Genomic DNA, 26,546 nt, shown 5'->3' with positions numbered 1-26,546 from the left:
CAGTATTCTTGTCTGGGAAATCCCATGGACAGAGGAACCTGGAGGGCTGCAGTCCATGAGGTCCCAGAAGAGTCGGACACAACTAAATGACTTAGCACACACAGTGGTGTGTCTATACAAGGAAGGTGAAGTTTATGGTGCTGTTAAATACTATGTCAAATGTTTCTTTGAGACCTCTTTACCTTTTACTCAACTTAATATAATTTCTCTTAGCTTCTAAAAGTTTTTAAACTGGTGTCAATTTGTAGCTTGGTTTTGTTTTTTTCTTATTTAATTTCAAGATTTTAGTTAAGTTTTATACTATATATTCAAAGTATATTTTTGTTACATATTTTTCTGTGGTTTTAAGCTCACTGAAACTTTTGTAATAGGTCTAATTTAACATAGTGTGTTAAAGGATTCCAAATTTCAGTGTGAAACCAGATATTTATATTTTTATATGGATGAGTACTTTGCTTAATGTTTCTGTTTAGATTAGGCAATTTAGATTACTGTTTGTGTAAGTTATGTTTGAATACATGATCGATATCTTGCTTCTGTTCTAATAGAGAAATAAAAATTAATGGTTCTCACTCTACAAATAAATGTTCAAAAATCCTACATATGTGTGATCTTAAAATTTCATGGAAAAAATGTCTTTTCAATTGTTAATAACAGATTAAGCTCTTCATTTCCAATTTTTGTAGTTGGAATATACAATCCTTCTTGATTTATTACAGGAGAAAAACCTTTCAAATGTGACGAGTGTAACTTTGCTTCCACAACCCAGTCTCACCTGACACGGCACAAGCGGGTACACACAGGAGAGAAACCCTACAGATGCCCCTGGTGCGATTACAGGTAATGACTCATTGTGAAGCAGGTGTAATCAAGTGCGTCATCATGGTGGGTGAGAATCCTATAAATTCGCCATCAATGAATTGTTGGGATTTTTTTTTTTTTTTTTGGTGAGCGTGAATTACAACAATTTAAACATGATTCACATATTAGGTTGGGAGTTTATTATACCACCTAATTTTGGTGACTCTTTTTCAAAATGTAAAATTCTCTTTACATTTTTTGTAATCTTACATTTTGGTTTTCTAATCCATTGGTGCACCTGACATTCAAGTGATTTCCTTTCTTTGCTCAAAGTAAGGAACCATCCAGTTAATCAATTATTCAACACCCATGGCATCTCAGCTACTGTGAGTGAGGCACTCATTTACACAGTGAAGATAATGTAAGAGATGTTTTCTGCCTTTAAGGATATTGTAGCATAATGGGCATCTTGTAATGTTTTGTAAATACTTGTAGAGTTTGGTGTCACTTAAAAAGGCCAGGGGAGTGCATAGAGAAGGAGCAAGCTCAGTCCTGCTGGAGTAGAGAGTCTTTCAGCCATGGCTTAGAAGATGTAGAACTTTCAGACACATGAGTGTTCTACACGGATGCTGGTGGTTCAGCACAGTGTGGCGTTCCCATGCTGACAGCGTGCTGGTGACGAGTGCTCCATCCACTTGCGGAGGCCCCAGTGGCTGTCGTCTGCCAGGTTGCAGAGTGACTTCACAGAGGCTGCAGGGCACAGGCGTGCAGAGGCAGGAGTGGAGGGTGACCCTTTTACTCTGTGACAAGTTCCGTGCAGCCAGGGCGTGGGGGATAGTGCAGTGGGCATGGGGGTTGCGACTGGATCACGCTATGCAGGGAGCCCGTGAGCATGCTCCGAGCTCACTGTGGCCTGTGAGACACCACGGGGTGTGCACTCAGCCAAGGGCCATCTTCCTAGGGCCTCCATCAGCCAAACGTGAGGCTGAAGGTCTCATGGACCCATTGTGCATGGAGAAATGGAAGTATTGTGGGCAGTTTTTCAGTGCAGCCTGCCCTATGACATATTGGAATCTCCACCTTAACCTACAGACTTTGTAAAAAGATAGATTTTTTATTCCTGCAGATGTAGCCTGTGCATTCAGTAAATATATTGCCACAATCCCTATTTTTAGCCTCATTATTGCATTAAGTTTTCTGTCGAAGGTCATCTAATAGTACAGAGATATTACAGATATATTTCATTCATCAATTATTCATTCCTTCAACTTTTTGTCAGTTCCGTTCTTTGCCTAACACTAAACTGGTAATATCTTTGAAATTTGGTAAAATGGTGATCCAATTAGAGATAGGCATAGAAAATTTAAAACTCTGATAATATGAATTCTTTAAAAAGCACTCTGTATTAAATGCTATTTTATTTTATTAAAGAGGTTATGTTGTAGTTGCCTTTCCTATAAAATATGGAAGCAATTACAAATTTATATAAAGTTTCCCTTAATTATAACTCTTGTTCAGTCTCTAAAAGTTATGTCCCACTCTTTGCAACCGTGTGGACTGCAGCATGCCCGGCTTTCCTGTCCTTCACTATCTCCCAGAGTTTGTCAAACTCATGTCCATTGAGTTGGTGATTATCAGTTTTAGCTGTTAGGATTTTATTCTTTCAGTCTGCACTTTATGCCTAAATTTTGAATCTTTTTTTTTTTTCTTTAGTTGTTTCTTTCATGATCAATTTTAATTTTCACACTTAAATTGTATAACCACCTTATTTCATTTATCCTGTATAACTGTGGTTTCAAACTACAATTTTTAAGTTGCAGAACTGTTACTTTAGACACGATCTTATACAGACCCCATATATAAAATAGATAAAAGTGGTATCTACCCGTTACAGATTTCAGAGCTGCACTCTGCAGTAGTCACTTACTATAGCACTGACAAATATCATAGAAGACTCTTGATAAGCAGAAAGTTTTCCAGTGGGAGAAGTTATTGCGTACAGTTGCTGTTGCGTTAACCTCTGTGTCCTGTTTATGACTTTGGAGAGAGCACTCAGCAGGGCTGCATAGTCAGGAACTTGGGCTCCGTGAGGCTCAGGGCTCACTAAGGTCGTTCAGCCTCTTACTCGTTTCTGAAAGACATGTGGTTTGAGTACCAGTTTACAGAAGCGCAGCTGACGTATGGTAGGAACAGACTGAGGTCACTTGTCCAGAGCCCTTGTTTTCATTCTTATCTCCGGTTGGGACTTCAGGTGGCTGTAGGCTTTACTTGACCTGACCATTTCAAGATACTGTTCAGTGAGGTAATGCAAGAGTTTCAGTGCCCTGAAGGTTGTTAGCGTGTTCAAATTTATTTATAATACTTGCCATGATGGAGTTTTTTTTTCCTACAGTTTGTCAAGTTAAAAAAAGTCAATCATTAGGTAATGGCTGAACTACCTTAAACTTTCAAAAGACCTGGTCTGAAAACTGCACTTTCCTTCATCTTTCCTTCAATATAATTTTAATATTTGCATGGCCTCGATTTAGATTGATAACAATAATAACTTTTATTAAATTTTTAGACAGTCATACAGTTTTCAGGTTTTTGCTCCAAAAGTACTTCAACCTATATCTTTGTGCATAGTATATGATTTTTTTGGAGGAAATTTGTAGAAGTATGATTTCAGGCTGTTGGTACCCAGATGGGGGTGTGAATTTTGTTTGCTGGTTAGTACTGTGTTTTGGTTGGGTCTCTGTATGCAGAAACATATTTCTAAGTATGTTAGGCTTTCTTGGTGTGAAATCATATTATACTTTTGCCAAGGCTGAGGCTGTACTACTTGTCCCCCTACTTGAGTTACCTCCTTGAGACAGCATCACTTCCACTGAGCAGTGCATTTGTGCTAACTGGATCCCATCCTTTCCATACCTCTTTGAGCTTGGCGAGAAGAGGAGCTGGTGTATTCTAAGATTGTTGTTACTGTCCTGTGAATTAATACTCAGGACATTTATACCTAGTGATCACTCTCAAATTTCCTTTGAAATGTTGTAAGTCCTTGATAAAATGGTGATTTTGTCTTCATTTAAACCTTTTAAATTGAATGTTATTGAAAGTAAATGGTTTCAACAGTTTCTGTTCTTATGACAGTTTTATCCTCTGTGTATACATGGTTAGATTTACTTTCATTAAATAGACAAAGCCCAGGTAACTTGACCAGGAGTAAAAAAAAAACTTCCAAATATGTGAATACTCTTAAAGTTAGGAACTGTGAATGAAATGTAGGCTTTTCAGCAATCTTTTTGTTTTCTAACTGATGAAGATAAGGTTTCTAAATGAGCATATGGTTAACTTCATGAAGACTGTTTTAACTACACAGCATAGGAAGAACAAACTGCTTACCAGGTCTACCTCACAACAACAAAGAAAGTATCTTCTTTCACAAGGTAAATAAATTGGAGTATGTGTGATTTCTATAGAATAAAAATATGTATAAGATGATCACATATTTCCTGAGAAGATATGGTCATATTTGTCTTATCACTGCCTTTTCATAATATTTTGTTGCCTGAAATATTTAAATACTTTTTTATGTTTAGATTTTTTTCTGCTTAGTATAAATAGATAAAAGTTATTCCTGTAGAGTATTTCTATCATTGTCATTATTAGTGCTTATTTGCAGGTAAGTTGCCATCATTAGAAATGAAAGTATTATTTAATTTCATTAGAAAATATATTTTTTCATTTTACAAATTGAACATTAGTATAGAAATACTAGTAGTTATAATTATTCATGAAAAATGTGAATATAGATTTGTCTACAAAAGAATTTTATAATTGGTCTTTTGAACCTGGGGCTATTTTTCAAGTTTGCATTATTAATTTAGGCAATGACATCTCATTCTGTTTAGATATAAACATGTACCCTTTTCCTAAGCTTTTATTGTCTGAAATATCCAAAATTCTAATTCATTACAGATCAGTATATTCCATCATTGCTTCAAAACTTCTGAACCATTAATTAGTATTCACTAAAATTTTGAAGTGTAAATTTAGATTCATAGCATTGTTCTGCCATATTATTTATACAGGAAATTCTTTAGATTTTTTTTCTACATTAATTTGGAAACAATCTAAAATTTTTCTATATTTTTGTTTTTTGATATATATCAACTGTCACTTCTATATTAATGAGAGAAATAGAAAAAACTCTAATATGTTATACTAAGTACCCTTTCTAATAATGTAAGTCCTTATTTCCCCATGGAGTTTATTAATATTGGGCTATACTCTGTTTCACTGATGATGCTGGCTTCATATGAGATTAGATGACTTGCACTGTGTTGGCCATAATTGGGCTTTTTTTTTTTACATGAAACACACCTTTTCATTGGCTTCCATTTTTTAAGATTTATGGAGAAAATACAGTAAATGCATATTAACCATAAATGTATAAACCACTGATGAATCATAAAATATAACAAAATACTATCTGCAGTATTAAAAATATCAAGAATAGTCTACTTTGAATATCATTTAGTAAATTAAAGAAAACCAAGTTGAGGCCAGACTCCACCAGTTTGATCATTTACTTACTGCTGCTGCTGCTAAGTTGCTTCAGTCATGTCCGACTCTGTGCGACCCCATAGATGGCAGGCCATCAGGCCCCACCATTCCTGGGATTCTCGAGGCAAGGACACTGGAGTGGGTTGCCATTTCCTTCTCCAGTACATGAAAGTGAAAAGTCAAAGTGAAGTCGATCAGTTGTGTCCGACTCTTAGCGACCCCATGGACTGCAGCCTACCAGGCTCCTCCACCCATGGGATTTTCCAGGCAAGAGTACTGGAGTGGGGTGCCATTGCCTTCTCCACATTTACTTACTACGTCTCTGTTATTGATCTTGGAACCTGTTCATTGTTTCCTAAGGCAGATTTTTCCTCAACTGTATGCCTTAATACTTCCAGTGTTACACACTTTGAAAAGCTTTTTACTGTTCTACTTTTTTATTTTATTCACTATTTTTATTATTATTTGAAATTATAACTTCAGTTAGAAATATGACATATCATAGAGCTGAGGAATAAAATTTATAATTCCTGCCTCATGTTAACAATTTACCCCTCTTTCTTTGCTAAACTTGGACATAAACTTTGATTCGTTTTCTTACCTGATGGCTTACTTACCCTTGGCTGATATTCCAAGATCATGATTGGCTCATGCATTCAATACATTCCAAGATCATGTATTCCAAGAATACATAATTGGCTTGTATTCCATAGAATCATTAATACATTAGGTTTTGATCTCAAGAAGAGTTTTCATTTCTTTTGGATGAGAGCAGGCTAAGAATGTTTGATGTAGCCTTTGACCCAAGTAGTGGAGTCTCAACAAGAAATGTGCTTTCTGGGATATCCCCTAACATCTCTTTTATTACTCTTCTAAATACTTTGTTTAATGTTTCTTATGATCAAATTCGCTGTTTTTACACATGTGACTGGACTGGGTAGAATTTAGTGTCTGTCACAACCATTTGAAATATGTGTGTGTGTCCTAGAAAATTTTTGTCAAAAAAAACGCCTTTTAACATTTCACGTGTATTACGCTTCACGAAGTAAGAAGGTGCTAAGGCCTCACATACGATGGATCATTGTTCTGCCCTTCGTAGCATCCTGGCTGGAGGACATGTTCTGCAGGGATCACTGCCTCCCTGTGGGGGACGCCCCGAGGGTTCCAGTTCTCCTTTGGTTTCCTGTGCAGGTTCATAGGCAGTAGCAGGAGAAGCAGTAGATGGGTCAAACTTGGGTTTGTCCCGAATAATAATACCAAGGAGAAAAAATAGGTTTTCATCTTTGTAGCAGAACAGCATTTATACCGAGAGAGAAGGGGAATTATACGTACCAAAATGAACAACACTTGTTTCTTTTTCTGAAGAATCAGAGGTTGCATTTGTTTCTTTTGGGTGACATTAAGTTCTTAAAGAATAATGATATTACATAAAAATAATTGAATGAAAATATCTAGTATTCATAATAGATATAATTTATAGTTGAAGCAATTTGACCGATGCCAAAAGCCTAGTTATATCAGAACAGAATTCAAATTGAAAACTATTTTTGTCAGTGGAATAAACCAGACAAAGAAAGACTAGTATTGCATGATATCACTTAATGTATGGAAGCTTAAAAAAAAAGAAAAAGTCAAAAAATAGCAGAAAAGTAGTTGCTAGGGAGTGAGCAAAGTAGGGGGAGGCGGGTAAAAGAGTATAAACATTTCAGTTATCAGATGAATAAGGTCTGAAGAGCTAATGCACTGCATGATGACATTCAGTGAGAAAGTATTTTGAATACTTGGAATTAGTGAAGAGAGTAGAACTTAAATATTCTCACAAAAAACAAACAGAAATGAATAAGACATACCAGTCAGTACTATTTCATTTGTATCAAGTCTGTTTTCTCTTTATATTTCTCTTCCCTGGTGGCTTAGCTGGTAAAGAATCGCCTGCAATGTGGAAGACCTGGGTTCGATCTATTCTATTCTAAAGTAAGAGTACTGCTCATCTGATTACTGGAATGAGGAAGCAGATGTCCTCGGCTGAAAGCCTCAGTCCAGTCACTTTACAGACTTCTCTTGGGATAACGATTCCAAGGCACTCCCCGGTTTGTGGAAGCTGGCTGTATCTCCTGTGCTGTGTGTTGAGTGCCCGTCCTGGCGGAAGGCCTCTTCCTTCCCGCCGCCTTCACACAGTTCAGCGAGTCACAGGTAGATGTCAGTACATGGCTGGCTTGTGGAACCAAATTCGGTTGTTGACAGCGTAAATATTGGTTAGGAAGATTCTCCTAGCAGGTGTAAAGGTGGTACTTTCTGGAGGTATACTGTTCTTTCTCGTGAAGTAGATGTTTCTGGTAAGTTTCCATGGCATCTTTTGAGGGGTTCCCTAAGAAGAAGCATAATTGTATTTTAAGGTTTTTCTGTCCTAATTATGAAAGTTGGACTATGTAAATGTATTTTTTTTATTCCTAGCATTTCTGTTTCAATAGAAGTTAAATTCTTTCCAAACAAATATCTCCTAATTTTCTGTTTCATTAGCAAATTAAAAAAAAAAAAAACCTCAATAGCTCTAACTGTAGTTTTGATTTGGTATTGTATTTTCTGTAATGTATATATCTAATGTTGTTTTTATCCATAGCATATTTTACTCAAACTTTTCTTGTTTGCCCTAAGACACCCATAACACAGACTTTTACAAATTTTTGTCTAAGGCTATGTGCTAATATAGCACAGTATTTGTGACAGGCCTTTAGTTACTGTTGGCAAATTAATTTTCATCTGACAAAACTCATTTAAGTATAAAAAAAATCTGTAGACCTAAAAACAAATAGATTTCATAGTATTAAAATTTACAAATTGGTTTATATGCCTTTAAAAGGGAGAAAAGTCTCAGGTAATTTGTTTTGTTTATCACACAAGTTTTAAGTTGTTTTGTTTGTTGATGTAGCTGAAATAGGCATTGAGATCACAGATTAATTAGAAGAGCCCTTTTGAACACAAAGTGACCATACATTCCCTTTGCTATCTCTTAAAGTAGAATCCAGATAAACATGTTTATTTAACCTGCTGGCTCTGAATCCCACATCCAGTCATTATAGAAGGGACCAGCGCTATCTTTGGGGATGGTCTTTCTACAAGGAATTACTATGGACAGTCCCTCGGGTGGTAGTTAGATATATCTGTATATATTGTGGTAGAAAGAAAGACCTTAGAGATGAAAAAAATAGAAAATATTTTTTGGGGCAATAATCTCTTGCATAATAAGTTATTCCTCAGACACTAGAGCTATTATCACACAACAAAACACTTCACAGTGTAACTATCTATATCTCCCGGCAGTAGAGGCTCATACAACATAAGCTTGTTAGGAAAACTCTGTAATCACCAGGATTATCTAGAATAACAGTTGGAAGAACATTAGGCACACCCTTCTGGTTGTGTGGTTGAATTTAACAAACTCAGTTGTGGAGTCGAGAGAAAATAATAGAACAGGATACCTTTGAGGTGTATAGCAGTTTTACCACCTGTCATGAGTTCAATAAGAATGCCAAGATATTAGTTATTTCATTTTGCTTTTGGATCCTTTGTTTCAACGAATTCTGAAATATTGCCCCTCTAGGGACTGCTAAAAAAAAATTTTGAAAGAAAGAAGGGAAAGAAGAGAAAGAAAACCTGGGAATGAGCAGGCAGTGGCGATGCAGCATGTGTATGAACAAGCTTCCCTACCAGCATGCCTTGTAGACATCAGAGCCCTTGAGTGGTATAAGATGCTGCCATCTTGGTAGCGCCAGTGCATGTTTTGGCTTTAGGTTAAGAATGTCTGTAAAAACAAGATGACATCTTTTCTCTCTCACACTTCTTTCTGTTGTTAATCAAGAGAGTGTGGCACAAATCCTCTGTTGACTTTTTCCTGCTTGTGAGAAGCATGTTGGCTAAATATGCTCAGTCCTTTCTTCCTCGTTTATGTTTTGTTTTTTCATCTTGAGTTACAACTTTTAAGAAATACATGAAATGTCATAAAACAAATTAGAGTTTTCCATAGAGGAAAAATGTGATAAGTTTTTAGTGCTTGCTTGTGCTTGAATAAATCAGTTGATCTCTTAGATTTAATTATTTGAAGTAGAAATTGGTTGGCACTTAGATCTGAGAAATTTGTTTTGTTCTAAAAACCTCAAATAGCTTTACTGTAATAAAAAGTAGAGTTCTGCCCCACTTCCCTCTCCCAAATTATAGTTTTTGCTTGGTTTTAGATCATCTCCCATCAGCAAGCCTGGATTGTAGGGCCCATGGGATTGTGTGGGGACGGGGGCAGGACGTCCTGGAAGCTGAGTCCATGCCAGGTATTTTGCTTCTTACCCCAAAGGCAGTGAGTGTGTAGATAGTGGAGAATATTAAGGAGGAAACTGACATATTCATATTTTGCTTTGCAATAGTCACTGCTGCAGTACAAATGAGGAGCCAGAGAAGGACACAGCAGAAGTTGGGAGAACATCTGAAAGACAATCACGAAGGTGCAGGCAGAAATAATAAGCGACTAACCCTAAACCAATGTGGTAGCCATAATGGGCGTAGAGAGAGGCTGATCTCAGCACTTGTTAGGAGGGCCAGTGAACACGGTGACCAAATGGATGACTTTGGGGACCGAGTGACAGAAAGATGCGCCATCCTTTCGATGCCGCAGCTGGGCCTGCTCGGTGAGTGGCGGTCGCTCACCGGGTCCTCACCCCTGGAGGAGAGAGACCCCTTTGGCAAAGTGATGGCGAGTGTGGGTTGGCTTTGAAATGACTTTGAAATGCCCTTGGATGCCCACATGGAAACAAGCCAGGAAATGTGTAGGTCAGTGCTGATGTACATGGACCTGAAAGCATTGATGCGATTGGTATCTCCCTTGGAAAACGTGGTGAAACAGAGGGGCAAAGAGCAGGTGTTGGAGAGATGGAGCAGTAGCCTTCCAGTAGTGGAAGGGACCATGGGCAGCAGGAAGGAGCCCCTGGGACAGGACACCTGCCTCAGCTCCCAGAGGTCTTCTGCAGGAGCCCAGATCCAGCATGGGGGTAGGAACAGAAAGCACACGCGTGGTCACAGGTGAGGCTGTGGGGAGAAACCAGAGTAGAGAGCTCAGTCATGGTGTATTTGAGTGTTTGTTTTCATTTGCTTCTTTAAGATTGCTTTTAAAATGTTACTTAAATACTTACATGCCACGGTGAAGGAGCCAGCTGAAACAGTGGCGATGAACAATGCCTGAACTCTACCTGGTGACTCAGATGGTGCATGTCAGCTGAGGGTTTTGTGACAGGTCAGGGGGCCTGATAATAATATTGAGGCATCAGCCATGCCTCTCTCTTGAATTGGAGAAGTCCAGCTTCACACCTCTGAACCTCTACATCCAACTGCCGTGACAATGCTCCCACATTTGGGGACACTGCATAATGCTAAATTTAAATTTGTTGTGGTCAGAGTTTTGAATTAAACAGCACAGAAATTGTGTCATGGGATTGCTCTGCTCTCCCCTACATATACGCCCAGTCCTGGGATTTTATTTGCTTTACGGAGAATTTATTTCCACAAAAGATTGCACTGCTCTGACTGTTAGATGTAATTCAAAATTTTGCTTGGCACAATTGAGGGTGACCATTTAACCAACAGTCATCTAAACATCATCTTTTAAAGTGTGTCTTCTTTTCTGTGACTCACTCTAAACAATTTTGCTCATGGTTGAGGACTTCTCTAAGACTGGCACATCTAACAGGCCCCTCTAGTGACATCAGAAGTCTGTGGAAACTCACAGGCGTTTACTATGATGACGCCCGTGTGTATATACAGCCCTTTCTGTTTGTTTTGCCTTCATTTGTTTGACTTCATTAGTAATCACAAATATGGTATAACTCTTATCAATCACAGCTTTAATTATGTTCTTTATGTCCATTTGTACTAAAACTTCTGTTTCACCCCATTGTAGATTGATCCCTGCCTTCTTCAAATTGTCATATTTCTAGAAACATATAACTTGACTGGAATGGTCCTGCCAAGAGAAACATAATAATAAGGACCATGAGGCAGTGGAGTTAGTGTGTGTATGGCATGGAAAGAGAAGCAAATATATCACTCCGCAGGGTGAGATAGGGTGCATGATTTGTTTTCGTGACTTAGGGTATATTATAACTGCTGAGTGTTGGTGTCAGTTGTGCTAAACCACTAAAAAGTGGAAATAAGTCATCTATATTGCTCCACAAGTTGATGTATGCTTTTCTTTTGCATTCACTCGCATTCTGTTTGGGTTTCCTTTGATTCTATAGGAATTTTCGCTGCTTTGTTTTATTATAAACTTGAGTTCCACAGGAGGGTTATGGCTGCATCTCAGAATTTGGTTTTAGCTTGTCTTTCACCTTTAAAATGAAAAGTGCTTTTTCCTTTGCAAATTGAGATAGTTCCAGACATCTTGCCATAAATTTTTGGCACCGTTTCTGTGAGTACATAAAGGTAATAGAAATGATCAGCATAGTGCCCCTGAGGTAGGTTCATTTTAGCATTGGCTACAATGTGTTATTAAAACAGTTGGGGCAGCTTCCGTCCTATCCACTAACACAGCTTTCTTAAGAAGGTTCTCAAAGACATGACAGAGGAGTGGCAGTGAGTAAGTGTGTCATTGAAAGTGCACCCTCAGATTCAAGGATCTGTGTGCCTGGGAAATATATGGATAACATCAGCATATATACAGACACACACACACACACACACACACACACACACACACACACACGCACACGCATAAAGTTACGTGTTCCTCCCAATTACTGATTTCATATGAGCTGTGTAAGCAACGCTATGAATGTAAAGGTTACACAATCCAAATCTTACTTCTTGTCATGGGCGCTTTATTTACAACTATGTACCCACACAGACATATTCTACCTTCCTTACATCCATTTTTAACACAACAGCCTTCTAAAGCATGGTGTGTTCTGATGTAAAAGAGATTCAAAACAAGGCCCCAGCTTTATTTTACAGCTTTTTTTTTTTTTTTTGTTTAAAAGTGGAATATATGTTTGCTTTAGCTGTAAAAGCACAATCAAGGCACCATGATAAGTGAGTCAGTGCCGTAAAAGTGAAACGAATTTTGCCTTCACTCACATGAGCTATAGAAGGAGGAAGCTTTATTGTCCCTGGGAAAGTGATAAGGCAGAGTAATTGTATATTATACTGTCCCGGAACATCTGCCTGAAGACTGTTGGAGCAATTCATCTATCATGGACGATGCAGCATGTTTTGTCTTTCTGCTTTAACCCGTCCCCACTGCTGGCCTGCGCGGAGGTTTTGATAGGGACTGCGCCTGGGCCCGGGCTCCCATTAATCAGTCCCCTTGTTCAACACTCCAGCTGACATAATTACAACCTGCGCACAGCAGTTATTCAAGTCGAGTCCTTGTCACTCGTGGTGCGAAACTACACGGCACCGATCCCGGAGGAGATTGCCTTATCACACAGAACAAGGGCTCGCAGGAGCCGAAGGGAATAGGAATGCGGAAATGTCTTCCGGGAGTGCCGTATATTCCTTTAAAATAAGACATTTGAGAGACTTACAGGGGACAAAGGGAGGCATTGTGTGCGGTGACTGAAATGAACCGGTTATGGTTTTTAAATGCATTACGTGGAGCAATTTTGTAAAAATGGACATAGGTTATTAAATAAACTCAGTGGCCCCCTCGTCATCAGTGATTCTCTTAAGTTTTTCTTCAAAAGTGATCATGAAGCTCTAGGATTATGGAAGGTTGAAATGCTGCTCAGTAGGACTCAGTTGAACAACGTGAATAAAATATGTGTTTTAAATCTTCTGTAAATATACACTTAACTCCGAGAACTTCTTAAGGAAAAGACAGTCTGAGAAGAGCCTTTCAAGAGCTTTGCAAAGACAGGGAAGCTCACTATTCCCTCTGGCCAAAAAAATAACTGTTTGTCACATCTCCTCCATCTGACTTTATGATGGGTAGCTTACTGACCAGCTCCTTGGTGTAGCAGCTGTGAGAGATGTAGTCTCCTTTCAGCCACTTAAGAAATTTAAAATTTTATGGCAGCCCCACCCCTGCCCCTAATGGACCAATTTATGGGCATGTCGTGAGTTACGTGGTCAGGTCTGCAAACCTCCTGGATGAGCTGTGCTCTCAGGCATGCATGCAGAAGCTGTGGGTATTGTAAATCCAGCCTTTGTTGTTGTTTTTTTTTTTGGTCTCTTTGACATTATAAAATTGTCCCAGGTAAAATCACGTTCTGGCCTAGGCTCTCAGAAAGATTGTGAAATGTATTTTTGGTTCTGTAAAATTTTCCATTCTATCACCTTAAGTTTGAAAAGCTTTCAACTAGAAAAGCTACAGTAAAGTACTACATATACTGATATTTATATCTTGAATTATAAAGTAGTATTGTTTGTGTGTGACTGTTTCAGGCAAAAGTTCTGTAAGGGCAGGCCTTCCTGTGGTTCCAGCCTGCCGAGTGTCTGTATGCCCTTCAACCTCTCTCCCCCCTCAGCCTCTCCACCTCCTCAGTGTCTCTGCCTCCTCAGTTGCCCCTCCAAGTGTGATTCCAGTGACTGCTTGGACTTAGCAGGAAGTCAGGTTATATTCCTATTCTTTGTTAAAGATCCTTTTCTTTTGAAGGCTTCTCATTTACATGCCTTTCCTGGTTTCCAAGCATTTCATTTTGGTAAGCCTGGCTAGTTAACAGAAAAGAGGAGAATAACACTTATTCTCTAAGGACATCCATCCATCCATCCATCCAGTGTTCAGTCATGTCCAACTCTTTGTGACCCTGTGGACTGTAGCGTGCCAGGCTCCTATGTCCATGGGATTTCTCAGGCAAGAATATTGGAGTGGGTTGTCATTACCTTCTTCAGGGGGTCTTCTTCATCCAGGGATCAAACCCGTGTCTCCCTCATTGGCAGGTGGATTCTTTACTGCTTGAGCCACCAGGGAATCCCCCTGAAAGGACATAAGTTTGTAGAAATAGAGTGAGGGAGGGCTCTATTTATTTCAAAGGTCCAATATAAAGAGAGTGGCAAGGTAACAATGAGCAGGATTCCCACCAGTGTCATGGAACCACAGATGACAAGTGAGAGGAGAAGAAGCAACAAGTATGGCTGACCTCAAGGCCAGTTTTCACCAGTCATGGCCTTCGAGCAATAGATGTCATTGGCTCAGCCTAGGAAAATGTTTTTGTCATCAAGTTAGTTTGAGAAACAGTCTCAGTTTTACCACCCTCTTCAGATGCATAATGAGTAGCATACTGAACACTCACAGAGTTACTGCTGTTAAAAAAATTATCTAATTTGTATAACTGAAATATGTGAAACATTGGCCACCAAAGCCTTTTCACTGCAACCCTATAGGCATCATGCTGGACTAAGTGGAATGTTGGAGTAGTTCTGTTTCTTAAAGGCTGTTGTTGTTGTTCAGTTTATGGCATTTGTGTTTGAATTTTATCCAGGAAAGCTTTTTCCAATCGAGAGTATAAAAATATTTTCTCATATTTTCTTCTAGCACTTTAATAATTTAGTGTCCTTGTGTTAACCTTAAAATCCAAATAGTATTTGTTTTTGCATGGTGTAAGACCACAAGAGTCTATAAGTTATCTTTCCTCATGTGATAGGCAGTTGACTGAACACCATTTGTTGTGTGACCCACCATTTCCTCATTGATCTGAAATGACATCTTTATCCCTCGTATACATGGGTCGTATTCTCTGTCCTGGTGATGTATCAGGTTCAACACTCCCAGTGACATTCACCTGTTTGCTGAACATCGTTGATAAAATACCCCATTTTAGCAATAGGAATATAATTTTTTTATTCTTGCACCTCTAGCAATCTAACCAGCACAACTGTTTAGTAATCTAAAATTCTCAGGCTCTTTCCTTCTGGGTCTTTTAGTGGGAACCTACGTGGCAGAGGGTTGTGTATCTCAGGCCATGTTAGGTGAATCGTGCAGGAAGCCTGAGCAGCTGCCTTGGGCTTGCCCTCTGCCTGCAGGGACTCACAGTGTTATTTTCTTCTTCCTCAGAGAATCCACAGTGTTTCTTAGAGCTGGTGAATTTATGATTACATACTGCTGGTTTAAAAATGTAGAAACTTCTTAAATTTTGTTTACATAAAGCCTTTCATGGGATTATTCTTTATTCATTGTGGATTACTGTTTTAATGATACAGTGGAAACCTCCTTCAACTGAACTTTAGATAATTATGCATTTATAATACACTTGTTCCAAAAGAAACAACTACAGAGGGAAGAGGAAGTGCATTTCTAAACGTATAGGCATACAATGCTATATAACTGCAGGGTTTATTTTTTAAATAAATTGAAATTGCCTTTTGTAATAGTAAGTAAATTGCTAATGATGATCCAGAGAGTTGAACTCTATTGCTTTCAACAGAAAGACTAGTTGTAGTGATAAACAGTGAATTGAGCACTTCCTGTATTTTCTAAACTTGTTTAATGTCATTTACCTTAATCTTCTTGACAGCCTTATGAGACATGTATATTATTAGCATAAAACAACAAAATACCTCATGGTCTGAAAGTGTCAGAGGCAAAGTATTTAAAAAAAAATTCTGTATTTCTTTAAACAGAACTTTCAGAATTTTTAAATGTCAGGTTATGTACATAACTTGCCAAGTTATTAACAGGAGACCAAGATAGTGGTGAATTTCGTACATAGAAGTTTGGGAGTGGTGAGGCAGACACATGGCTTCTCTTGGAGAAGGAATTTTGGGATCCATGTTCACATTAGCGTGTGACATCTGTACCTGCTCTCTCTGCATTTCTATATTAAGATAATGTTACCAGTACACATTAGCTAAATACACAGAAATTACCTGATTGTGTCTTAGTGATATTACTTTATTATCAGCCCAGGTCTCTCTGCTTCCACAGTTAACTCTCCATATCCACCATGTCAGCTCACCTGATGGCCTGGGGGAGAATTGGTGACCCGGGAGGAGAAAGAGCAACACAGGTAGATGGACTCTATCAGACATGAGTCCTGTGCAGCCTGGGTCATTTCGATGGATGAGCACATGCAAGACAGACCAGCAGACTGGGACAGAAAATCCAGACTTAGCTTCAAATAAATTAGATATTCATGGAGATAACGCTTCAAGTCAGTGAGAGATCTGGCGAGCAGTGTGGAGCCACAACTTACACCATGCTCTAGGGGAATTTTGAAAGGACTCTAATACTTAATGGAACAATGCAACTATTCAAGTACTAGAACCGATTTGGGACAATCCTCTTATGACCTCTAAGTAAGAAAGCCACAGGACAAAAGATGAACAAAATAAAACATTTCTACTTTACTGAAGATACTATAAAAAAAGTCTAACTGAAAGTAAGGAAGAGATATTTACTACTTCTGTCATAGACAAATGAGTTTGCCTCCCTTATGTAGAAGAGAGTGACTAACAACCCTTAGGAAAACAACTCATAAAAATATGGGAAAATGGTACAGAGGAAGCATAATATACATGGAATTGCAATATTTGAAGCAACTTTATTCATTACAAGATAAATGCAGATTAAAACTATTAAAAGTTGGAGATTGAACCCTGCCTCAAGCTGTCATTTTTCACCCACCACATTGGCAAAACTTGGAAGTTTGGTAACACAACATACTACATTGGCACAACTGTGCAGAAACAGGCTTTCTAAAACATTGTTGGTGGAAGTGTGAATTGCTACACCTCCTCTGGAGGGCCATTTGGCAGCATTGATCAAAACTACAAAAGCATATGCCCATTGACATTTGAAGCAATTCCACTTGGCATTGTGACATTCTCTTGGCATCCTGAGAAAGTGAAAGTTTCACAAGAGAATTCATCCCAAGCTTGTTTACACTAGATTATTCATCACAAACTTGTTTACACTAGTGAATGATCAGAAATGACCTAGATGCTCATCAGTAGAGGATCAGTTAAATGTGGTCTTCTCTGTCCTTACCAGGAAATTCTGTGTAGCTATTAACAAAGGAAGGAAAGGAGGTGAAGCCTAGGGAGGGAGTGGTAGGGTGGCGGAGGAAGGGAGATGTCAGGAAGGATGCTGTGCTCTTATAAAGTCATGTGGAGAGGTCCCCATGCCCTGCTGTTAGGTGAAAAAAGTAAGATGCCAACACGTGTTATGCCAACAGATTTACATACAGGAAGGGGGTAGAGAAGAAGATACAGTGTGTTTGTGCATTGAAAAAAAAATTGTTAGTTCTCCCAAAAGATTGATGGGCAGTTAGTGATTCTGTGTCCATGGTCTAGGGTAAGAGGGTGGTGATCCAGGCTGTGGTAGGAAGAGACTTCACTGTCTCTGTCTCATTTTTAGACTGTTTGATGTTTGAAATATGTGAAGGTATGTGTTTTCAACAACCTTAGTGGTACAGTAATTTTTTAATAACTGAAATCACATGTATCAAAAGAGAAAAAAATAGGAGCTCTTCTGGGATGAACCATGCTCTCCTCTGCTCTCTTGGATGGGAAGTTTCTTGCTCAGAAATTGGGACCTCTAAACTGGATTCTGCTGATGACAACATGTGGACAGGTATCAGCTTTCAGCATCAGTTTCCTCTTCTGAATGACTTGATCCTTTTTATTAATGAAGTTTCCTGAGTGGCTGTTAACTGCAGAACTTCTCCTAAAAGATCAAGCCCTGAGCCTTTGGAGTGGGAGCACTGACTCTAAGACCCTAGACTGCCAGAGAACTAACCCTAAGGAGTATCAAATAGTGAGAACTCACATAAAGGAAACCACCTGAATACAAGACCCAGCATCACCCAACTACCAGTAGCACCCTGTGCAGGACGCCTCATCTAAACAACAAACAAAACAAAAATACAAACGCAGTCATCAGCAGACAAGATGACCACCTCACTCAGCCTTGCCCATCAGAGGAAAAATGAACAAACAAACAAAAAAACTCAGCACAAATCTCACCCTCTCTGAAGCTTACACAAACCACTGGAGGGCAGAAATGAAAAGGAAGAATTCAGCCCTGAAGCCTGGGAAAATGAGACCTCAAACACAATAAGTTAAAAAAAAATAATGAAAAGGCAGAGATATGCTACACAAGTGTAGGAACAAACTAGAAACACAGAAGTCCAAATAAATGAAGAGGAAATAGGCAAACTACCTGAAAAAGAATTCAGAATAATGATAGTAAAGATGATCAAAAACCTTGAAAATAAAATGAAGAAAATGCAAGAATCAATTAACAAAGACATAGAAGAATTAAAGAGTAAACATACAAACAGCACAATTACTGAAATTAAAAATACTCTAGAAGGAATCAACAGCAAAATATCTGAAGCAGAAGAATGAATTAGTGAGCTGGAAGATAAAATGGCAGAAATAACTTCTGAAGAACAGAAGCAAGTGAAAAGAATGAAAAGAACTGAGGATATGAGGATAGTCTCAGAGACCTCTGGGGCAATATCAATTGCACCAACATTCCAATTATAGGTATCCCAGAAGAAGAGAAAAAGGGTATGAGAAAATTTTTGAAGAGACTATAGTTGAAAATTTCCCCAACGTGGAAAAGAAAATAGTCAATGAAGTCCAAGAGGCACAAAGAGTCCCATACAGGATAAACCCAAGGAGAAACACACCAAGACACGTACTAATCAAACTAACAAAGACTAAACACAGAGAAAGAATATTAAAAGAAGTGAGGGAAAAGCAACATACAAGGGAAACCCCATACACTTTAACAGCTGATCTTTCAGCAGAAACTCTGCAGGCAAGAAGGGAATGGCAGGATATATTTAAAGTACTGAAAGGGAAAAATTTATAACCAAGATTACTGTACCTGGCAAGGATCTCATTCAAAATTGATGGAGAAATCAAAAGCTTTTCAGACAAGCAAAAGTTAAGAGAATTCAGTACCACCAAACCAGCTTTCTAGCAAATGTTAAAGGGACTTATTATAGTCAAGAAATACAGAAGAAAAAAAGACCTACAAAATCAACCCCAAACAATTAAGAAAATGGCAATAGGAAGATATATATCAATAATTACTTTAAATGTAAATGGATTAAATGCTCCAACCTAAAGACACAGACTGGCTGAATGGATACAAAAACAAGACCCATGTATATGCTGTCTACAAGAAACCCACTTCAGACCTAAAGACACATGTAGACTGAAAGTGAGAGGATGGAAAAATATATTCCATGCAAATGGAAGCAAAAGAAAGCTGGAGTAGCAATCTTCATATCAGACAAAATAGACCTTAAAATAAAGAAGATTATAAGAGATAAAGAAGGACACTACATAATGATCAAGGGATCAATCCAAGAGGAAGACATAACAATTGTAAATATCTATGCATCTAACATAGGAGCACCTCAGTATATAAGACAAACAATACGAGACATAAAAGGAGAAATTGACGGTAACACAATGATAGTAGGAGACTTTAACACCCCACTCACACCAATGGACAGATCATCAAAACAAAATTAATAAGGAAACACAAGTCTTAAATGATACATTAGATGAGATGGATCTCATTGTTATCTTCAGGACATTGCTTCTAAATGCAGAAGAATACACCTTCTTCTCAAGTGCACATGGAACATTCTCCAGGATAGACGCATCTTTGGTCACAAATCAAAACTCAGTAAATTTAAGAAAACTGAAATTGTATCAAGCACCTTCTCTGACCATGCCATGAGACTAGATATCAATTACAAGAAAAAAACGAAGAAACACAAACACATGGAGATTAAGCAATATATTTCTGAATAACCAGCAGGTTACTGAAGAAATCAAAAGGGAAATCAAAAAATTTCTAAAAACAAATAACAATGAAGACACGACAACTCAAAACCTATGGGATGCGGCTAAAGCAGTTCTAAGAGGGAAGGTTATAGCAATACAATCCTACCTCAAGAAACAAGAGAAACATCAAATAGACAACCTAACTTTACACTAAAACAACTGGGAAAAGAACAAAAAGCCCCCAAAATTAGTAGAAGGAAAGAAATCATAAAGATCCGAGCAGAAATAAATGAAAAAGAAATGAAAGAAACAATAGTAAAGATTAATAAAACTAAAAACTGGTTCTTGAAGAAGATAAACAAAATTGACAAACATTTAGCCAGACCCATCAAGAAAGAAAGAAGAATCAAATCAACAAAATTAGAAATGAAAAAGGAAAGGTTACAACAGACAATGCAGAAATACAAAGGACTTTGAGACTTTTATGAACAATTATATGGCAATAAAATGGATAACCTGGAAGAAATGGAGAGATTCTTAAGAACTTCCAAGACTGAACCAGGAAGAAATAGAAATTATGAACAACCCAATAAGAAGCACTGAAATTGAAGCTGTGATCTAAATTCTCCCAAAAAACAAAAGCCCAGGACCAGATGACTTCACAGGAGAATTCTATCAAACATTTAGAGAAGAGCTAAATCCTATCCTTCTAAAACTCTTTCAAAAAATTTCAGAGGAATACTTCCAAACTCATTCTACAAGGCTGCCGTCACCCAGATACCAAACCAGACAAAGACAACACAGAAAAAGAAAACTACAGGCCAGTATCACTGATGGACATAGATGGAAAAATCCTCAACAGAATTTTAGCAAACAGAATTCTAGCAAACAGAATTCAGCAACACAGCAAAAAGCTCATACACCATGACCAAGTTGGGTGTATTTCAGGGATGCAAGGATTCTTCAGTATACACAAATCAATCAATGTGGCTCACCATTTTAGTAAATTGAAAGGTAAAAACCATATGATAATCTCAATAGATGCAGAAAAAGACTTTGACAAAATTCAGTACCCATTTATGATTAAAAATCTTCAAAACATGGGCATAGAACAAACCTGCCTCAACGTGGTAAAGGCCATATGTAATAAGAAGCCTACAGCAAACATTATTCTCAATGGTGAAAAACTGAAAGTGTTCCCCCTAAGATCAGGAACAAAACAAGGGTATCCACTTTCACCACTGTTATTCAACATAGTTCTGGAAGTCCTAGCTACAGCAGTCAGAGAAGAAAAAGAAATAAAAGGAATCCAGATTGGAAAAGAAGTAGTAAAGCTCTCACTGTTTGCAGATGACGTGATACTGTACATAGAAAATCGTAAAGATACTATCAGAAATAAAAAAGAAAAAATATTTAGTAGAATTGTTTTTTAAGCTTCCTTCTCCTTAAATAACATAAACTTAACTTATTATTTTGTGTTAATAAGCAGCAAGTGTGTAGCACTGACATAATTTTGTGGTATTCTAGAAGACTCTGTCATTTGTTATTTTTATTAATTTATTATTTTAAAATGCAGTGCCTCTGAACTGAATATTTCCTTTATTACATATTTTAAGAAGCCCTAAAATCAATCAGCTCCCATCTCTGGTCCTTTTACTAACTGCCCAGCCAAGGCCATACTTATATGTATATATATATATATAGAGAGAGAGAGCTGCCTCGAGACTTTCAACATGTATTTCAAGATTTCATTTGAAATGTTCTCAGACTTTACACTGCCTTCCTCATAAACTCAGTGCTTGCACTCGTGGGCCCAGTGAGTCTGGCCTGAACCCCTGTTCGCCATGAGGAGCCTGCAGCATCGCCCTGAGGAGCCTGCAGCATCGCCCTGAGGCATCTCACCTCCCATGGAACCATGCCCCCAGCCCCCGCCTCCCGCTGAGCACTGCTCCTTCTGTCCTTTCTCTTGTGCCTCACTGTTCTGATTACTGCTGCTTCATAGGAAGTTTCGTGATCAGAAAGCATGAGTCCTCCAACATAGTTCTTTGCGAAACTGTATCGAGTCTTTTAGGTTCTGTGCATTTCCATATGAACTTTAGGATCAGTATTTCAACGTTGGTAAGAAATCCAGCTGAGATTTTGATAGGATTGTACTGAATCTCGGAGAAGGCAATGGCACCCCACTCCAGCACTCTTGCCTGGAAAATCCCATGGACGGAGGAGCCTGGTGGGCCGCAGTCCACGGAGTTGCTAAGAGTCGGACACGACTGAGCGACTTCACTTTCACGCAGGAGAAGGAAATGGCAACCCACTCCAGTGTTCTTGCCTGGAGAATCCCAGGGACAGGGGAGCCTCAGAGGCTGCCGTCTGTGGGGTCGCACAGAGTCAGACACGATTGAAGCAACTTAGCAGCAGCAGCAGTAGTACTGAATCTATACATCAATTTGAGGAGTATTGCCATCTTAATAATATTAAATCTTGCAGTCTAGGAACATGGGGCAAAAATATACTCTTTATCTTAAGAATCAGTGTCAAACTAAAGATACATTCAGTCGCTGACTCCTAATAATTGAATGCCCTCTTCACATCACTGCTATTATTTCCTGGCAAACCAAGGTTGGACGTTGTTTGAAATAATGTTTCAGACCATCCTTACTTCTCCTGCCTGACCTGTTCTTCATTAGTCCCTCTTCAACTTACCATTCTTATTACTAGTTGTAAGTTCTTTCAGTATTTGGGAAAAAAACATCATTTGGGGGCTGAGTATCATTCAGAACTGCTTGGCTGAAGTTATCTAGCCTACTTGTTGTCAACTGAGTGTTGCAACATTGCTACACAGTGAGCTGTCTGTCTCATGGTAGTCTCTAGTGTGGGGACTGCAGCCCGCAGGACTCTGTAGCTGCTTTAAATGATGTTAATACAATATGTTAGAGCTTCTACTTTTTAGGGTTGGACTGCAATAGTTTGATTTCAGGGTTGTTCCTTTTTAATCTCAATTTTTTTAAAAAATTTGTGTTGTATGACATCATAACAGACAATAGCACACAAATATGCCATTATCCATGAAGTGTATCTTTTCAATTGCAGAAAGACATTGACTGTATTTTCTTCTCATTTGCATATATTTTATGTTTCTTAGATGTGTGTATAAAATAGATCATATATACATACATATTTATTATTTACATAAAATCAAGTATACAAATAGTATGTATATCACAAATAAAAAGAGGTATAAAATATATGTATAAAATGATCCTTAACCTAAAACACCAAGTCCCACACAACTTCTCCTTTGTTTTATTCTATATTTTAGATGAAAGAAGCTTCTCTCCTTTTAAATGCTCCCTCTCCACTTTTACTTGCTTCATTAATAGTCCCCTGATTGCTAGATTCCACATGCAGTTGATGTTCTAAGAGATACTGGTTTATTTTTATCCAATATACACGTCTCAAAAACAAAATACTCTCTTTTCAAAGTCATCTCTTCCTTCCTTCATCAAAGATTAAGTATCATTGCTTATACTATCCCCCATTTAAGTGAGCACTGTACCCTGAAATGTGTATATTTTGGTAATTTTCCTTCCCTGACCAGCAATTGTCCTTGATGACTCTTAATGCCTTGCTTTCTCCATAAAGGGAGAATATAGGTGGCACCAGAGAATCAATCCTAATTAAGTATAGTAGCAGACTTGTCGGAGAAGGCAATGGCACCCCACTCCAGTACTCTTGCCTGGAAAATCCCATGGACGGAAGAGCATGGTAGGCTGCAGTCCATGGGGTCGCTCAGAGTCAGACACGACGGAACGACTTCACTTTCGCTTTTCACTTTCATGCATTGGAGAAGGAAATGGCAACTCACTCCAGTGTTCTTGCCTGGAGAATCCCAGGGACAGGGGAGCCTTGTGGGCTGCTGTCTCAGGGGTCGCACAGAGTCGGACACAACTGAAGCGACTTAGCAGCAACAGCAGCAGCAGACTTGTGCTTACTCTCCAACGTCAGCAAACAATGTGAGTTTAGGACTGTCTGTGCTGCCATGGAAAACACACGGGAGGTGATCTGCAGACTCAGGCAGTGATTCGGCACGGTTCACCCCACCAGCTGAGGAATCCACAACTGGCCCTCTTCCTTTCCATCATCACAGGGTGAGCGTTCTTTTCACCTGCCTTCAGATGGTCTTCTGTGTTACCATCTTGATGCAGAGCTCCTATAAAGTTGGGCATGGTAACCACATATGCATTCTTCACCAGCTCCCCAGGTGCATCCCCAGGTGCAGTTATGTGTTACACAGAAGCATGATTCCACTTAGCAGTGTGGGGCCGTGAGAGCCACAGACGGCCTCTGTGTGCAGCCTTCCATCATCTGAATCTGTGTGTTGTGAGATGTGTTTGCTAAATCCCTACAGTGTCCTAACTTTATTTTCTTCAAATCAGCCTGCAGGATTTTGTCCTTCAGCAGTACTGGCAGGAAAGACTGATAAACATAGTGCTTTCTTTGGAATTTCATTTTGCTCTGTTGGAAAGCGTGTGCGTGCACGTGCCCACGCGCACACACACACACACACACACACACACCCCTGCTTGTTGGAAAGCACGTGCACACACACACACACACACACACACCCCTGCTTGTTGGAAAGCACGTGCACACACATACACACACATACACACACACCTGCTTGTTGGAAAGCACGCGCGCACACACACACACACACACCCCTGCTTGTTGGAAAGCACGTGCACACACATACACACACATACACACACACCTGCTTGTTGGAAAGCACGTGCACACACACACACACACCCCCCTGCTTGTTGGAAAGCACGTGCACACACACACACACACACACACACACACACACACTCTCCTGCTTGAATCTGTGTCGGGCACTTTCTGGTGATGTTCTAACAACAACCGAGACAGAGGGAAGGCAGCGGTGTGTGTGGACGGGTCTGGGCTCGGTCGCTGACCCGTGCTGGGAGGGATGGGAGCAGACAAAACAAACTGCCTCAGCAGCAGCCGCCTGTGCCAGAGGTTCTGGTCTTCTCAGGCCTGGCACTTCTGCATCTGCAGGAAAGCAGCGGGAGAGGAGCCCACTGTCAGGGACAATCTCGTGTAAAGTACTCGGGTCCTTCACTCTTTATGCAGCCCATCCCTCTTGGAAACCTGCACCCATGCAGAAACCTGACTGGCACTTAGCACGTTGCCCAAATGTGCGGTGAGGCGCTGCTTGCAGCTACTTTTCTGTCTTCAGATGGTTTGAGAGCTTGACTTCGGAGCCGCTCTCGTGACAGAACTTGAAGCCACGGCGCCTTTGTTTCCTTGGTGCTCCAGTTCAGTGGGAGTGGCAGGCCTTCCCTTTGCACGGCTCCTCATGGTGAAAGGTGTGTTCTTGGGATTAAGGAAACTCCTTCACTGCCCTCAAGTGGTACCTGAATAATTTGTATTAAAATCAGAGAACTTGGGGCTTTGTGTTTCCGGTTCTGCATAGAAGTGAATCACTAGATAAAAGAGCAGCCTGGAGATCAGCATGCAGGAGAGAGTGTTCCCGCCTCTTGGATTAGCCATTTAGCACAATACCTGACACTCCCGAGGCCGGTGTGAGGGTCACTGACGTCCGGGTTTGTGGTTCAACGTTAGTGATGTGACCTTACTTCCATTTACTCTGCTTTCTTACTTTATAGGTCAAACTGTGCTGAAAACATCCGCAAACACATTCTCCACACAGGCAAACACGAAGGTGTCAAGATGTACAACTGCCCGAAGTGTGACTATGGCACCAATATCCCTGTGGAGTTCCGGAACCACCTGAAAGAACAGCATCCGGACATCGAGAACCCTGACCTGGCCTACCTGCACGCAGGTAGGAAACGAAAACTGCTGCATGAAACGCTTCGCTCGTCGAGTGGCTGTCAGGCTGTTTGTGCATTAGCAGTTATCTAGATGTGGTAGCATGTGTGACAGTACCCGCTTCAAGACTGATAAGAAAAGTACACTTGCTCTTGTCCCCTCGACTGTGAAAGCAGGTCTTTTCCATTCTATTCCATCAGGAGCAAATATGGTGAAATAATCTCCCCACAGTTTTTAAGAGCAAATATTCTGAACGCAGTTGAACTGAGACTGTTGTGGGTGTTTGAGCTTCATATTTTGACTGATGATAAGGTTTTTAACATTTTCAACAAATGTTTGTGATTTAAATTGTTATGCCCTGTTCCTTGCCCCATGGTTTTCTGGTAAGTACTGGAAGGGGAAGCGTGTGAGTGAGGAGAACAGGAGAACCCGAAAGGGGTAACAGGGCGCCCTACGTCCCAGGCATCAGCAGGGACGGTCGCACAGGGCGCGGGCAGCAGCGGAGGCAGGGGCTGCTGAGATCACCCCTGCCTCATTGGAGTGGCGTCAGATGCTGTGGGAGGAGCAGCAACGCAGCCCCAATGCAGGTTAAGCACAGCATTAACCTGTGCATTCAGAGGGCC

General features: G+C 39.6%; 1 protein-coding gene across 1 annotated transcript in view; it reads left to right on the top strand.

The window, feature by feature from the left end:
- Nucleotides 1-26,546, top strand: part of ZNF407 (zinc finger protein 407) — a 384,229-nt gene that overhangs the window by 238,816 nt on the left and 118,867 nt on the right. Inside the window, exons 7-8 of the mRNA XM_068994010.1 lie at nucleotides 720-840; nucleotides 25,758-25,936. Coding sequence (XP_068850111.1) covers nucleotides 720-840; nucleotides 25,758-25,936 — 300 coding nt within the window. The remainder of the gene's footprint in view (nucleotides 1-719; nucleotides 841-25,757; nucleotides 25,937-26,546) is intronic.

The sequence above is a fragment of the Capricornis sumatraensis genome, chromosome 21 (assembly GCF_032405125.1).
Source record: "Capricornis sumatraensis isolate serow.1 chromosome 21, serow.2, whole genome shotgun sequence".
NCBI lineage: Eukaryota > Metazoa > Chordata > Mammalia > Artiodactyla > Bovidae > Capricornis > Capricornis sumatraensis.
The sequence above is the reverse complement of the archived record's forward strand: the minus strand, read 5'-3'. Positions and strand labels throughout refer to the sequence as shown.